This window comes from Salvia miltiorrhiza, unplaced genomic scaffold, assembly GCF_028751815.1.
Source record: "Salvia miltiorrhiza cultivar Shanhuang (shh) unplaced genomic scaffold, IMPLAD_Smil_shh fragScaff_scaffold_132_2, whole genome shotgun sequence".
NCBI lineage: Eukaryota > Viridiplantae > Streptophyta > Magnoliopsida > Lamiales > Lamiaceae > Salvia > Salvia miltiorrhiza.
Window position 1 is genome coordinate 63,885 of NW_026651413.1, and position 14,022 is coordinate 77,906.

The 14,022-nt window shown below is 36.7% G+C and overlaps 3 protein-coding genes across 3 annotated transcripts; 2 read left to right on the forward strand and 1 right to left on the reverse strand.

Moving 5' to 3' along the window:
• Positions 1–1,325: 1,325 nt before the first annotated feature.
• On the reverse strand, positions 1,326–2,408 carry LOC131002411 (malonyl-coenzyme:anthocyanin 5-O-glucoside-6'''-O-malonyltransferase-like). The gene has a single exon (XM_057928913.1). It carries the CDS (start codon positions 2,265–2,267, stop codon positions 1,329–1,331), a length of 939 nt encoding a protein of 312 aa, XP_057784896.1. The 5' UTR covers positions 2,268–2,408; the 3' UTR covers positions 1,326–1,328.
• A 4,798-nt stretch (positions 2,409–7,206) lies between these two features.
• On the forward strand, positions 7,207–8,923 carry LOC131002410 (uncharacterized). Its single transcript, XM_057928912.1, has one exon. It carries the CDS (start codon positions 7,361–7,363, stop codon positions 8,708–8,710), a length of 1,350 nt encoding a protein of 449 aa, XP_057784895.1. The 5' UTR covers positions 7,207–7,360; the 3' UTR covers positions 8,711–8,923.
• A 683-nt stretch (positions 8,924–9,606) lies between these two features.
• Positions 9,607–13,173, forward strand: LOC131002395 (uncharacterized). The gene is made up of 5 exons (XM_057928896.1): positions 9,607–9,788; positions 10,508–11,344; positions 11,425–12,450; positions 12,524–12,851; positions 13,057–13,173. The coding sequence occupies exons 2-4, from the start codon at positions 11,291–11,293 to the stop codon at positions 12,641–12,643; spliced, it is 1,200 nt and encodes a 399-aa protein (XP_057784879.1). The 5' UTR covers positions 9,607–9,788; positions 10,508–11,290; the 3' UTR covers positions 12,644–12,851; positions 13,057–13,173.
• The last annotated feature ends 849 nt before the right edge of the window (positions 13,174–14,022 follow it).

Here is a 14,022-nt window from a genome sequence, read left to right on the forward strand (position 1 = left end):
GGAATACTACTTGTGCTATTTAAATAACATCAATTAATTTTCAAGATCATTTTGAAAAAAAAGAATGTATATATATAGTATATTTCAAAATATAACATGTCAAATCTTGAAATAAGAGCACAAAAATTACAAGTTTGGCATGGAAAATTATAACAATAAACTTCACGGTAAACAAATTGATTTGATTTATTTTAATGAATATCAATTTGTCATATTTATTAAACTGTGAGCATTAAATTGATAACATCAATAAATGCATATGAATGTAATATAGTTATGACAAACAATTAAAAATATGTTAAACAATTGAGCTTAATAATGCACAAAAAATGAGCAATTCATATGAAAGATCGGTACTAGAGTTATAAGGGGTCAATATATTGATGCAATATACATAATACAAATAAATTGTATAAATCACCCATTCAGATTAAATCAAAACATGAAATAATAATATTTCAATACAATTGATTAAACAATTGAGTGATTCCAACATAAAAATAATCGACTTATTAAAACAATCATAAAAATAATAACTAAATGCAATAATATAAGCAATTGATTTAGTTGGATTAGGTTAATTGTTTTGGTAGTTCTGACAAATAATTGGATTTGAGTATGCCATAGATTTAATAAAAAATTGATTCAATTGAATCAACCGAATCAAATAAATTAGAGTTAATCGAACAACAATTTGTAAAATAATACTATTATATAATTTGAAATTGTAGATCTAATAAATTGGAGTTAATCGAACAACAATTTGTAAAACCATATTATAGATTTGAAACTGTGTAGGTCTAATAAAAAAAATTGAAGCAATCAAATATATATAAAAAAAATTAATAAATTCGATTGCAAATATCAAGCGATATGACTCATAAAGCAATAATTTTCAAATCTAATACTACATATGAATTCATAGCTATTTTTATTTGTCTATCGTCAATTTTCACAATTTCAAAGTGACAAATCGAATATCGCACATATAATCAAACACGGATTACCTTGTCGAAAAGACATGATTCTTTTCTATGGCATACCTCCAATATTGACTCAATTGGAATCGAGAACTGAAACTTTCTACAATCGAGGGGATGAGAGAACTAGAACTATCGTGCAGGGGATGAGAGAACTAGAACTATCGTGCTGATAACGTGTTATAAACTAGAGAGAAGCGAGAGAATAGAGAAGAGAATATGAATGAAGTGTATTCAATATGGAGGCTAAAGGCCTCTATTTATACAAATAGGAAGCTAGGGTTTTAGGGAGATTTCTTGGTCAACACACATAAGATATATCTTATAGATATATTTACAACATGGATCTCAAAGTCCCTCACGAAAAACATGTTCAAAAGCATCCATTTCAGCCTTGTTCCTCGACAACCCAATCTCAAATCCACCCTCAAAATCCCTAGATTTGCCCAACGAAATCGATCTCTCCTCCCCATCAAGATGCACGAATTCCTGCTTCCTCGCCTTTCCCCACCCAAAATCAGCTTCGTAAACGTCAAATCTCGGTGATCCAGCCACTGATACCACACATTTTCCACTAAATCTCTTGAAATCCAGCGGCCAATCGGCGGTTTCGAGGACTCCCTCATCGCTATACAGATTTCTTCGAATCGCCTCTCGTATACTCTCCACAGCAATCAGAAATCCGCCCTTCTTCTTCATCGATCCGCGCCGAGATTCTGCAATCACGAAAACTAAGCAATTTCCGAAGTAAAATTCCGGCAGCGGTGGATCCAGACGTCCACGGCAATCTGCGGCGAAACCGAAGTAAGCGATCTCATCTTCGTCGGAAGAGGCCTCTGCTTTCAACATACAAATCCAAACGTAAGCAGCGATCACCGTGAAAGATGAAACGTAGCCCAAGTTAGGCATTTGAGCGTAAACACGGTTTTTGAGGTTTTGCACTTGATTTTTTGTTAGGAGAAAAGTTGTGCGAATTCTATTGGTGGAAAATTTCACCGAAGATGGTAGCTCAATTGGAAGATTCCGATTTTTGATGAACTCCAAGGCGATGGAATCTAATCTTTTTGGATCTTCAACCAAAGTTCGATCAAGAAGTGGGAAATGTGTAGCAAGTGTTTGATAAAATGGTTCAGTGTCTCCGAATCTGTTAGCACAACCCCACGACTTCACAAAATTAAAGGTGCTGCTCTCGTCGGCGACGGCATGATGATTGGTGATGTCAATACAAATTCCCTGTTGCATACAATCATAATATTTAATTATAGGATTAATGGCCCGTAAAATCATGACATCTAACAAAGATTCTGCCTATAAAACTACAGATTTAGGGTATATTTTGGTTTCAAGATCTAACAAAAATTTCTACTTGGAACATCACGAACTTTTAATTGTTTCTGATTTTAACTACGTGAATAGTATGTCGTCACATATATATATATGGCATTTTTTACAATCACGCAGATGGTACCCTAATTAAATCTACGTATGTGGTTGTATATTGTTTCCATAGTTAAAATTAGAAACAATTAAAAAAAATTAATTTTACAGACATAATCTTTAGTTAGAAGTTAAAACCATAATATGATCAAAGTTCGTGGTTTTACGGACAAAATCTTTTATTAAAGGTTAAGATCAGAATATGCCCAAAATTCGTGATTGTACATGCCATTAACCATTAATTATATCATCTATTTATTAGTAAAATTTATTTCAAGATTAGATAAATATTTAATACGTATACAAGGTTCGGTATGAATTAATAAAATAAATATAAATAAGTGGTTGGAGTTAATTAGAAGGATTAAGTGTGTGCTATGTAGTAGTTGCTTGGTAAATAAGTAGTTCTTGTTAGATTGAAATATATGAAAATAGTGTACGATGATGTTAAAAAGAGAAATACTTCTTCTTCCGTTCACGAAAATAAGACGCTTCTGTTATAAAAAACTAAAAACTATGACACTTCATTCTAAGACATGACTCCATTTTTTCTTAATTTTTATTCTTACAAAAAAAATCATTCTTAATTCTGTCTCAACTACTCATTTCAAATTTTGGTGAGCCCCTTTCTCCATTATATAAAATTACCATCATTTTTTTTTTTAACTCATGCCCACGAAAAATATCATACTTTAATAGACAGAAGGTGTATAATATACTAAAAAATAAAAGAAATATAATATACCATTTGCAGACATCAAATTAATAAGATAATTATTGTAATTATTCGGTGGATGGAGAAAATTATATATATTAAATTTATTGGTTAATTAATGAGAAAACCACATATCACATATGTCAAATGACATTATAGATTTGAATTCTATTCAAATGGCGCCACTTAAGTTCTAGGTGTCACATATAAGCTAATATTCGACGACGCTTTTGAGAAGAAGAATTAATAAGAAGAATGAATATTCAAATCGAACTATTAAGTGTCTAAGAAATAGGTTCAATCTTGGATTTTAGTCCACCCTGGTTAGATCTTTAAATTTTTTATTTAATATTATTAATTTATTATATAGTAAAAAAAATAGGGTATTGCGAAAGCATAAATAAGAAATGGAAAAAAAATTGAAGAGCTTAAGAAATTAGAAGAATTTCTCCAGCATTCAAATTATTTTTCAAATATTGAAGGTGGAAATCATCGCGTTCTTTGCCAGAATCAACAAATGCGATCCTTCACCATAATCATAATGGCGAAAACTCTCTGCATTAACGTTTCAAAACTCGAAGAATCTTCAAGACATGCTTCAGGAAATCAAATTGATCAACGTTCAATCCAAAAACAAGACTGAAGTCCTTTGAATTGACGTTATCAAATCCAAACATCTCAAAGAACATTCGAGAATCATTCAATAAGAAAATAGAAGAGAAGAATCAGAGGATAAAATAAATGTGACGACCTCAATTTTGTATTTGTACACATTTTTGTATTTCATTGATCAATTAAATACAAAAATTTGTGTTTTCACCTGTCCCGCAAACAACGTGATTTGGATAGCGGCGGCGGGGAAGACAGACGGAGTCGTCGGGGCGACGGGCTGCGGGCGGCAGCTCGGGGATTAACTCGTGGAAGTGTTTGGCAAGTCGTTGATGGTGCGACGCAAGATAGTGAAAAACCTGATCGGATTGAGCGGCGGTTAGGGAGACGGAGTCACCGGAGACGTAGCGGATGACAGGGCTGCCGGAGTTTGACGGGAGGACTACGTTTCCGGCGAGTGGGAGGAAGTGTGTGAGAGTGAGGGAGAGAGAGAGTTTGAGTGATGGAAGAATGTTTTCATGGAAATGGAGGTCTGAGCAGGGGAAATCGAAGAAGATGAGTCTTTGTGTGGGATCAAATTGTAGGAATGGAATGTCGAAATGCGTTAATGGGGTGCAGAATTCTTGATTGCTGCTTCTGAAAGAAGAAGAAGAAGAAGAAGAAGAAGAAGAAGGGTAAATTCGGAAGTTTTCAAGCTTGGTCGCCATTGGAGGTAAGTGATTTAAGCTTTATATATATTAGGTTTAATTAGTGAGGGATGGTGTTTAGTGGGTTGATAGAGTACTATAAATAGGAATTATAGAATGATAAATCCTTGTAATTTTGAGGAAAATAATTAGGCCACGTTTGGGATATAAAATCTCAAAAGCTCTTTTAAAATATTCAAGAACTACCTAACTTATTTATTGACTTTTTAATAATCTATCGTGTTTTGAATGGATATCAACATGTGTATTGGATGGAGACATTTTAATTCATGTGTAGCATAGAATCATTATAAATTTATAATACAGCAAAGTAGTAAAATCGAACGTACGTATATACGTGGTTGTCTAAAATCCAATTAAAATATTATTTTAATTGGGTTGATAAAATACTAAATGGAGTAGAAACTATAGAAATGATAGTCTATTCTAATTAGTGCACTGCACAGAGGCATTTTAATACGTGCATTGCACGGAAGCACTGTATTACAAATAAAATTGTGAAATTATCAAACGACATGAACTCCTGTCTCCATTTTTCTCTCTCCTCCAATTAAAAGAATATCTAAATTTAAATATTATTTTAATTAAATTGATAGAGTACTAAATAAATATTATATATAATGACATTTCATCCGTCCCTCAAATAACTTTTTATATTTTCTTTTTTGAACGTTTTCAAATAACTTTCTATCTATTTTGGGACATTATCCCACCACTAATAATAATTTATCTATTATTTTATTTTTTAACTTTTCACCAATTTCGATACTTATTAATATAACATACTCCCTCCATCCCCAAAATAAGTTCCTCTTTGGGGACGACACGGGTTTTAAGGAAAAGTGGTAAAGTGTATTGATAGTGGAAAAAAAATATGTAGTATTGGGATTGGTGAAAATGTGAAAAAGTGTTATAATTAGTATTGGAAGTGGTGAAAAAGTGAAAAGTAAGAATAAATAAAGTATTATTAGTGGTGGGGTAGTTGTCCAAAAATGGAAAGAAAGAAAGGGAGACTTATTTGAGGGACGTCCCAAAAAGGAAAAAGAGAAACTTATTTCAGGGACGGAGGGAGTATTTATTAATATAACATATTTTCATCACTTTCAATATTAATTATTATGAGTAATATTTTTTCTCCACTATCAATATATACTTAACAATATTTTTTTAAATTGATAATGTTCCATGCTAGAAAGTTATTTGGGGGACGGGAGGAGTATATGTTTGCCATTTGAGGAAAATAAATAGGCCACGTTTGAGATAATGCTCTTGAAATTTAATATTGACTTATTTATTAATTGACATATTTGTTATTAGTTAGTTTTTTATTAATTGACTTATTTATTTATTTATTATTAAACATTTATTATGTATTATATATAATACGTACACTGCTGATTTGGTTTGTGTACAGTTGAACAAAATCAACCGTGAAAATGTTGTGCACAATTGAATTATCTATATATACACACATGTGACAAATTATTTATTTATAAATTAAATACTCCCTTCATCCCATCATTAATGGCACGTATTCCTATTTGGGCCGTTGGAGCCTGAACCAAAAAAGTGACGACATAATAAGAAGTGTAGTATTTGTAAGAGTACATAACATATATAGAAAAAAAGATTTTTGATATGAATACCCGAATAGTAAATGATAGTTTATTCACAATTGTGTAAGCATTCAATATCAATTGTGTACCCTAGTTATGTACTCCTCAATTGTGTATTGTCGTTGTGTATTGTAGAATTAGTACTTTTGCCCAGTTTTAAAGTGTTTGGGCAATGAAAATGAAGAAATTTAACTTCTTTAGTTGATTTCAATGTTTGCCATATCTAATTGAATACTTATTTTTAGTTAAACACATGTCAATTACTAATATGCTTTTATGTGAAAGATGATTGTTTTTTTCTTTCTAAAGGCAGAATGACAAATATTGAGTTAATGAATTTCAGTTTTAAGAAGATATAAGAGATGATTGTTGTTTCTTTTTTAAGTCGCGTCCGATAGAATGAAAGATTGACAAGAATGAATTTCAGTGTTGACTTTTTGCTTATTAGGACTTAATTTTAAGATAATTATAAAAATGACCCCATCTTTTATTTTTGTTTTGAAATATGAGATTTTAATGTAATGATATTAAATTTCCTCACATAAGATATATAAATATAATAAAATTTGATTTTTATCACAAGTACTACTAAAAAAACTCGTCACAAATTTTATTTTACTTTTTAAAAATCTCATTCCTATCAAATCCACCAATAGCTTATTTCACAAATATACTTAAATCTGGGATAATAATTAAATATATATATATATATATATATATATATATATATATCTTTCAAAATACTAAAAGAAAGACCAATAAGCCATAAGAATTAACTTTGATAATCAATTAGTATTTTATGTTTTAAATTTCTGGCTCTAAAATATTTCCGAGCAAATAGACGACGAAGAGTAAATAGAGGATTAGTGCGTGAGTGTATTTTATTTTTATTTTTTATTTTTTCAAAAGAAAATCACGAGCAAATCTTACAATTATAAGTACAAAAAAAATTCGGACAATACCATTTTGGCAAGAAAATCAACACTCTTCTAATAAGTCAAACTAAATTTTAACCCAAAATTAACCTTTAAAATCATATCGGAGCGTCTGTTTGTAGCCGTTTCCCATCCAACGGCCACGATGGAGCGGCCTAATCAATGACGTTTATTTGAATTCCAACGGTCGAAAATCCCAAAATAAACATTCCAAAAAATAAATTCCGCCCAAATTCATACATTTCCTTCCTTCCCCTACTGATCATCGATTGCTCTCAAGAAAAAAACCTCACAAAAATTCAAGATTCCGGTCCCATTTTCTTCTCCGATCGAGAAATTCGAATCCCATTCGTGAAAAAAAATGAGTGTGGCGCAGTTCCCAGACGCCGCCATGGATTCCTCCGCAGATCTGCAGATATGGAACAACGCCGCCTTCGACAACGGAGAGATTTCCGAAGATTTGGCGGCGAGCAAGCAGTCTTGGGGCTCTCTGAAGTCGATTTTCGGCAACGCGAAGGCGTCTTTCGACTCCGTTTCCGGTAAAGAAAATCAGGGTTTCGCGTCGGAGAATCAGATCCCCTCTTTTCCGAAATCGGCCTCAACGACGCCGTTTAAGCCGCTCAACGCGGTCGAATCAGTTGAGAAATCGAAAATTAGGGAAATCGCGATGAACAAGAGTTTCGAGCAGAATCCGGTTTCGAAGATCGATGAGGAAATTGAAGAAATCGAGTCTCAAATTTTGCGATTGAATTCGCGATTGGAGTCTTTGAAGGTGGAGAAGGCGAGCGTGAGAGCTGCGGAGAGGAAAGGGAGATCCGTCGCCGCGAAATTCATGGAGCAGAAACAGAGCGTCAGTAAGAATGCGGAGATTCCGAATTCGAATTCGAATTTGAGCGCAAGAACAAAGGTTAGCAGAAGAGGGATTAGCTTAGGGCCAGCTGAGATCCTCTCCGCGGGGCGTAGAGGTATGAGTTTGGGGCCTTCCGAGATTTTTGGGGCGGCGAAATCGAGGCAGGTGATGATGAACACCCCACTGCAGAGTAGTAGGAGGAAATCTTGCTTGTTGAAGTTGCCGGAGATTGATGAGGAGAGGGTGAAGAGCAGCAGTTTGAGCCCGAAATCGAGGAAAGTTGCTGCTGGTAAACCTAGGCAGGCTGCGACAACAATTGGATCAAAAAAGGCTGTGAAGAAGGAGGATTCCGTGATGAGCTCTGTTCAGCCGAAGAAGCTCTTCAGAGATGGCGAGAAATCGGCCCCAAACAAGAAGGCGTTTAGGCCGGGGAGGGTGGTGGCGAGTAGGTACAACCAGAACAACGCGTCGTCGTCTCAAGCTTCAGCAATGAGGAAGAGATCTCTGCCGGATTATGATGGAGACGGGGGCAAAAGGGTAGAGAAGAAGAGGTCTTTATCCCCAGGGAAGACGAGGGCTAATGAAAGCGAGGTCCGTGTGAAGAAGAGGTGGGAGATTCCTAGTGAGATTGTGGTTCATGGCAGTGTGGAGGGGGAGGGGGAGAGGTCTCCGGCTGGATGTGTTGTGGCGGCGCCTTGCCTGCTTCCAAGGCTGAGGATTGCTCGTTGCAACGAGAGCCCGCGTGACTCTGGGCCCGCGAAGAAGGTAGCTGAATTGGTGGGGAGGAGGTCATACTTTGCTAGTGATGAGGGTGTAGAGGTGTGTCAAGCTCTGAGTTATGAAGAAGAAGAAGAGTGTTGAATGTGGTTGGATTGTGTTTTTGGTAAATAGAATAAGAAGTGGATTAAGCTTTGTTTTGGTTTCTTGTTTCAAGCATACTTGTGCTTTTTCAAAAGTAGATGGTGTTTTTGTTTACTAGAGTGGTGTTTGTCTAGTAATTTTCGTTTCATCAATACATGTCATGTGTATTAATGACGGCGTGACTAAAGGAATATGAGATGAAATCTTGTTATATTTGAGTACTATTCATTATCTAGAAGATTTTGTGTGTGTAGATTATACATATTTAAGATCAAATATTACTTGTTGTCACACCTTGTATTATATTGAAAGGACATATATATCTTAGATTTAATACTTCTTACTATGTCCATAAAAATTAGAGGGAAATCTTTTTATAGCCCCTTTTTTATGAAACATAAGTTATATAGCCCCTAGTTATGAAACATAAGTTAAACAACCTTTTTTTACTGAAAATACTATTATACCCTTATTTATTTTTTATTTTTTTCTCACAAAATAGACAAACAATTACACAATCATCTCTTCTCTCTCAATTGAATTTAAGTTTTTAAGAAAAAGAAGAAGAGGCGGCGACTATTTTCAAAGAAAAAGAAGAAGGCCAGCCGCCGCAGCCGCAACTCCGCCTTCGCCGTCGAAGCCCAGCCAAGCCCGCCGTCGTCGCCGTCGCCGTCGAAGCCCAGCCAAGCCCGTTGTCGTCGCCGTCGAAGCCCAGTCAAGCCCGCCGTCGTCGCCGTCGAAGCCCAGCCAAGCCCGCCGTCGTCGCCGCCGATTTCAATCGAGAACTAGGGCTCGAAGCTCGTCGTCGCGCGATTTCAGCGTGTCAGCCCGTCGTCGCGCGATTTCCACCCGTCGTCGCGCACCGGAACCGTCAGCCCGCCAACGAAGCCGTCGAAGCTGCCGAAGCCCAGCCGCCGATTTAATCGAGAACTAAGGCTCGAAGCTCAGCCGTCGAAGCTGCCATTTTTCACGAACTAGGGCTCGAAGCTGCACCGCCGCCGTTAACTTCGTTGAAATGAGCGAAACGGATTCCGACCATCCCCATGATGAGGAAACACAACCTCCATTACTTCCACCGGTACGAAAACTAGAAATTTGCTATTGAATTCATATTTTTATTTAGAAATATGTATATAATTAGAGTTTGTATGTTTTAGAATTTGATGTTTGTTTTTTGAACGACCATTGTTGTATGCTTGATTGTTGGTTTGAAATGAAGTATGTTTGATAATGTTGGAATTCATGACAACACGATGGTACGTTGAAATAGTGCACGATATCGGATCGAGTACTCGACCGAGTACTCCATCGAGTACTCGACCGAGTACTCGGTGGAGTATTCGATTCGATCGAGTACTCGGTGGAGTATTCGATCGAATACTCCGCCGTGTACACCATCAAGTAGTTGGCATTGGGTTTAATTTGATTTGAGGCTTTTGTTTAGGTTACTTGATCGAGTACTCGGTGGAGTACTCGATGATTGATCGAGTACTCGGACTTGATGGCATTGAGTTTAATTTGATTTGAGGCTTTTGTTTAGGGTACTCGATCGAGTACTCGACCGAGTACTCGACTGAGTACTCGACCGAGTACTCACCATATTATGATTTTTTTAATGTTTATTCTTCTGTATTTTTGGTTTATTGATGCTAAATGTTTTTAATTTGATTTGAGGCTTTTGTTTAGGTTACTCCATCGAGTACTCGACCGAGTACTCACCATATTATGATTTTTTTATGTTTATTCTTCTGTATTTTTGGTTTATTGATGCTAAATCTTTTTATTTTGATATTGCAGGCACCTTATAGGTGGAAGAGACCGTCTTTGATTTATGAAACTCGTGCTATTAATCTCTATGTACGGAACGCTATATTTGAAGAGATACGAACCACATTGAAGGCTGTTGGTGGCAAATCTACTATACAAACATTCAAAGGTGGAACAATTGGGCGTCTTAGTGATCACGAGAGATACGCTAGCGCCAACAATGTTCTGCATCACCTATTATCTCGACAGATTGAGGGAGGGGATATACCTCCTCATGAAGCATGGTTTGTTGTCGGTAGTCGTATCATTCGTTTTACAGCACCGGATTACGCACTAATTACCGGACTTCACTTTGGGTTTTGTGAGTTTGATCCCGACGCTGAGCACCAGATTCCGGCCAATAGTATCTTCTACAGATATTTTGGTGGTCGTCCCACAAAAGTTGGAACTCTTAAGACGAAATTCAAAGCAAAACAACTTGGGAATGATCCAGAAGATTATATTAAAGCGGGGAACTTGTTGATGTATTACTTGTTTCTCCTTTGTCGAGACGATGTGTATATTGAGGCATGGGCATGGACTTTGGTGGAGGACTTGGACGAGTGGAATTGGTTTCCATAGGGATCCTATACCTATCAGGTGTTACTTCATTATTTGAGCTTGGCCGGAACTCGGGATGACGTGTTGAAGAAACCAGCGTACCACTTCTTCGGCCCAGTCTGGGCTTTGCAGATTTGGTCATACGAGGTTATTCCCACATTGGGCTCTATTTGTGGCACACGAAACCCAGTCCCTAAATTTCCTCGTGCTTTGATGTGGACAACCAGAAAAGCTCCTGGCGATTTCACATATTTTTTCGACAAAGAGGTATGTGTCATTTTGATTTATTTTTCAATAAATATGTTTTATATACTAAATAGTGTTATATCTTTTTCTATATTGTGTAGCTTATTGTGCACGAGACGCTTCAGCCATCCCCTGAAGAGCTAGAGGAGGTGTACTACATGAGCCTAGACAATGGAGATATGCTCCATGTTAGATTCGTGCCTCCTCTACGTCTTGCATCGAAGAAGAAGACAACTCATGTTCCAAAGCGGCGTAGAATGAGATCTCCAACACTTGAGAGGGATAGTAGGCAGGTTTCTCCGGCTGTTCAGAGGGAAGGACCCCGTAGTTCACCTTTGAGGGAGGAACGTCATAGTTCTCCCGTTGTTGAGATGAGAGAACGCCATAGTTCTCCGAGAGTTGAGACGAGGGACTCACCGGTTATTGATAGTACACTTACTTGTTGTCACCATGGAGTTCCGTGCCGAGACTCGGGCAAGGATTGTCATGACTACATCGACCAGAGATTGACAAGGATGTTGCACGATGAGTCTGATGATGGATTTATTGCTCGAGTAGCTCGTAGAGTGCTCAGTGGAATGAAGGAGATGCTCGATTATACAGGTGACAAATCTATTCGTCTTAGTCCTAGGAGATCAGTGGGGCACGTATCTCCTGTTCGCTCCACTTCTCATGTACATCATTTTCATCACTCCACTTCTCGTGTAGAGCAGCCACTGCCACATCGATCCACTTCTCCTGTAGAGCACCCACATGGCTCTCCATCTCCAGTAGAGCAGCTTCATCAGTCCCTATCTCATGTACTGACTACTCCAGTGCAGCCGGTGCTTGAGAATCTATTTCAGGGTGATGAGCATGCTGACGAAGAGGAGGAGGAAGTTGGAGATACTTCAGATGAGCATGTAGATGATGTTGGTTTAGGTCAACGTGTGAGTAGACCCTCTGCTGCATTGAGGAGCCCATTCGCCCCCATTACTCCAAATGATATGAAGAGAATCAAAGCTGCCTATAGAAAATTCAAAGCTTCGGGTCCTGATTCTTCTGTGACAATCAAAGACCTTGGTCACATCCTTCCACAAGCATATTTCGACGATATAGAGAGCTTCAGTAAGGAGTTTGATTCTGAGGTAATAGTTAAATTTTTCATATTCGTTTAGTAAATTAAGGTCTATAAGCTTATATTATAATTTTGTTTCTCAGGTGATTGATCTCTTCATATTATTTATGAGACACAAGATCCAATCTCGTAGAGGTTTGAAAAGTGGTGTGAGTTCGGCTAAGACGATCTTATTGACTACCTATTTCTTTGTAAGTTTGTGATATATACACAAATATTACTAATTTTATTGTTAATTATTTTAATTTCAATTTGCTATTTCATTTTTTTGTCTTTTAGCATACTTTAGACGTTGAGTCCAAGAAATTGAACTCTGATGACTATCTTGATTGGGAAGTGCCGGAAAGCCTTAAAGATATTGTACTTGGCACAGATCCCAAATCATCGACTCCATGGACGAATGCCACTCATGTAAGTCTAATTTCGTGTGTTTCTGTTAGATTTGATTAAGTTTACTCGAGAATAATTTATGATCACTACACGATCACTACATGATCGAGTACTTGATCGTGTACTCCATCGAGTACTCGATCGAGTACTCCATCGAGTAGTGGTCATACAATATTCTTTTCTCCTTTTTCTTCACTAAATATGTGTTTTGTAATGTAATGTATAGGTCATTGCAATTTGCAATGTTGAGCATCACTGGGTAACTATATGCATTGACTTGAGTGCGTGGAAGGTTCATTTATATGACTCATTGATGGATAAGTATCGAAAGGGTTCAGTGCGGAACACACAAATGAAGTGTGTCACTCATCTTCTTCCTCGTCTATTGGACGCTGCAGGCTATTGGACACAGAGGCCGGATCTGATGAAGGGAACCGATCCACTGACACTAGTGAAAGTGGAAAGTAGGCACCAGTTCAAGCAATTGGACTCGACTAGTTGTGGTCCATACTCATGCATGTATGTGGATCGTCTCATTTGCAGCCTCAATGATCATAGGGGACTACCAATAGATGCAGCCTATATTATTAAGTATAAGTGGATTGTAGGATCCAGAATATTTCATTTGACATGTGATTAGATTACTCTTTTAGATGTTTTGTTTGAAAATTGAACTATTTTGATTTTAGTTTTAGTTGATTTGTGGTTGGCTATAATATTTGATGATTTCATAATTTAGTTGATTATTACATTTTATGATTTGTGGTTGGTTCACCATATTTAGCATAAACGCGTTAGTTAAGAGCGAGGGAACGCTTCGTATCATTAAAATTCACGAGAGAAATAACAAAATTGAAGATCGTTCTTCACTACTCGATGGAGTACTCGATGGCGTTCACCATCGAGTACTCGACCGAGTAGTGAAGAACGATGGTGATTTTTTTATCAATTATTGTGATTTCAACCCACATTCCTTGTTTATAACGTCAACGGGAGTGTATTTGGATATTATATAACATGGGGTGTGATAATCGATTAACACGTGGCATATATCCTAAGTTTGAACATAAAAGTCCACATTATGTCTTATGAAGTAGATATTCTACACTTCAATCATTTACTCTAGTGCAATAGTAAAATACACTTAATACTTATATTTTTCACCATATTTAGCATAAACGCATTAGTTAAG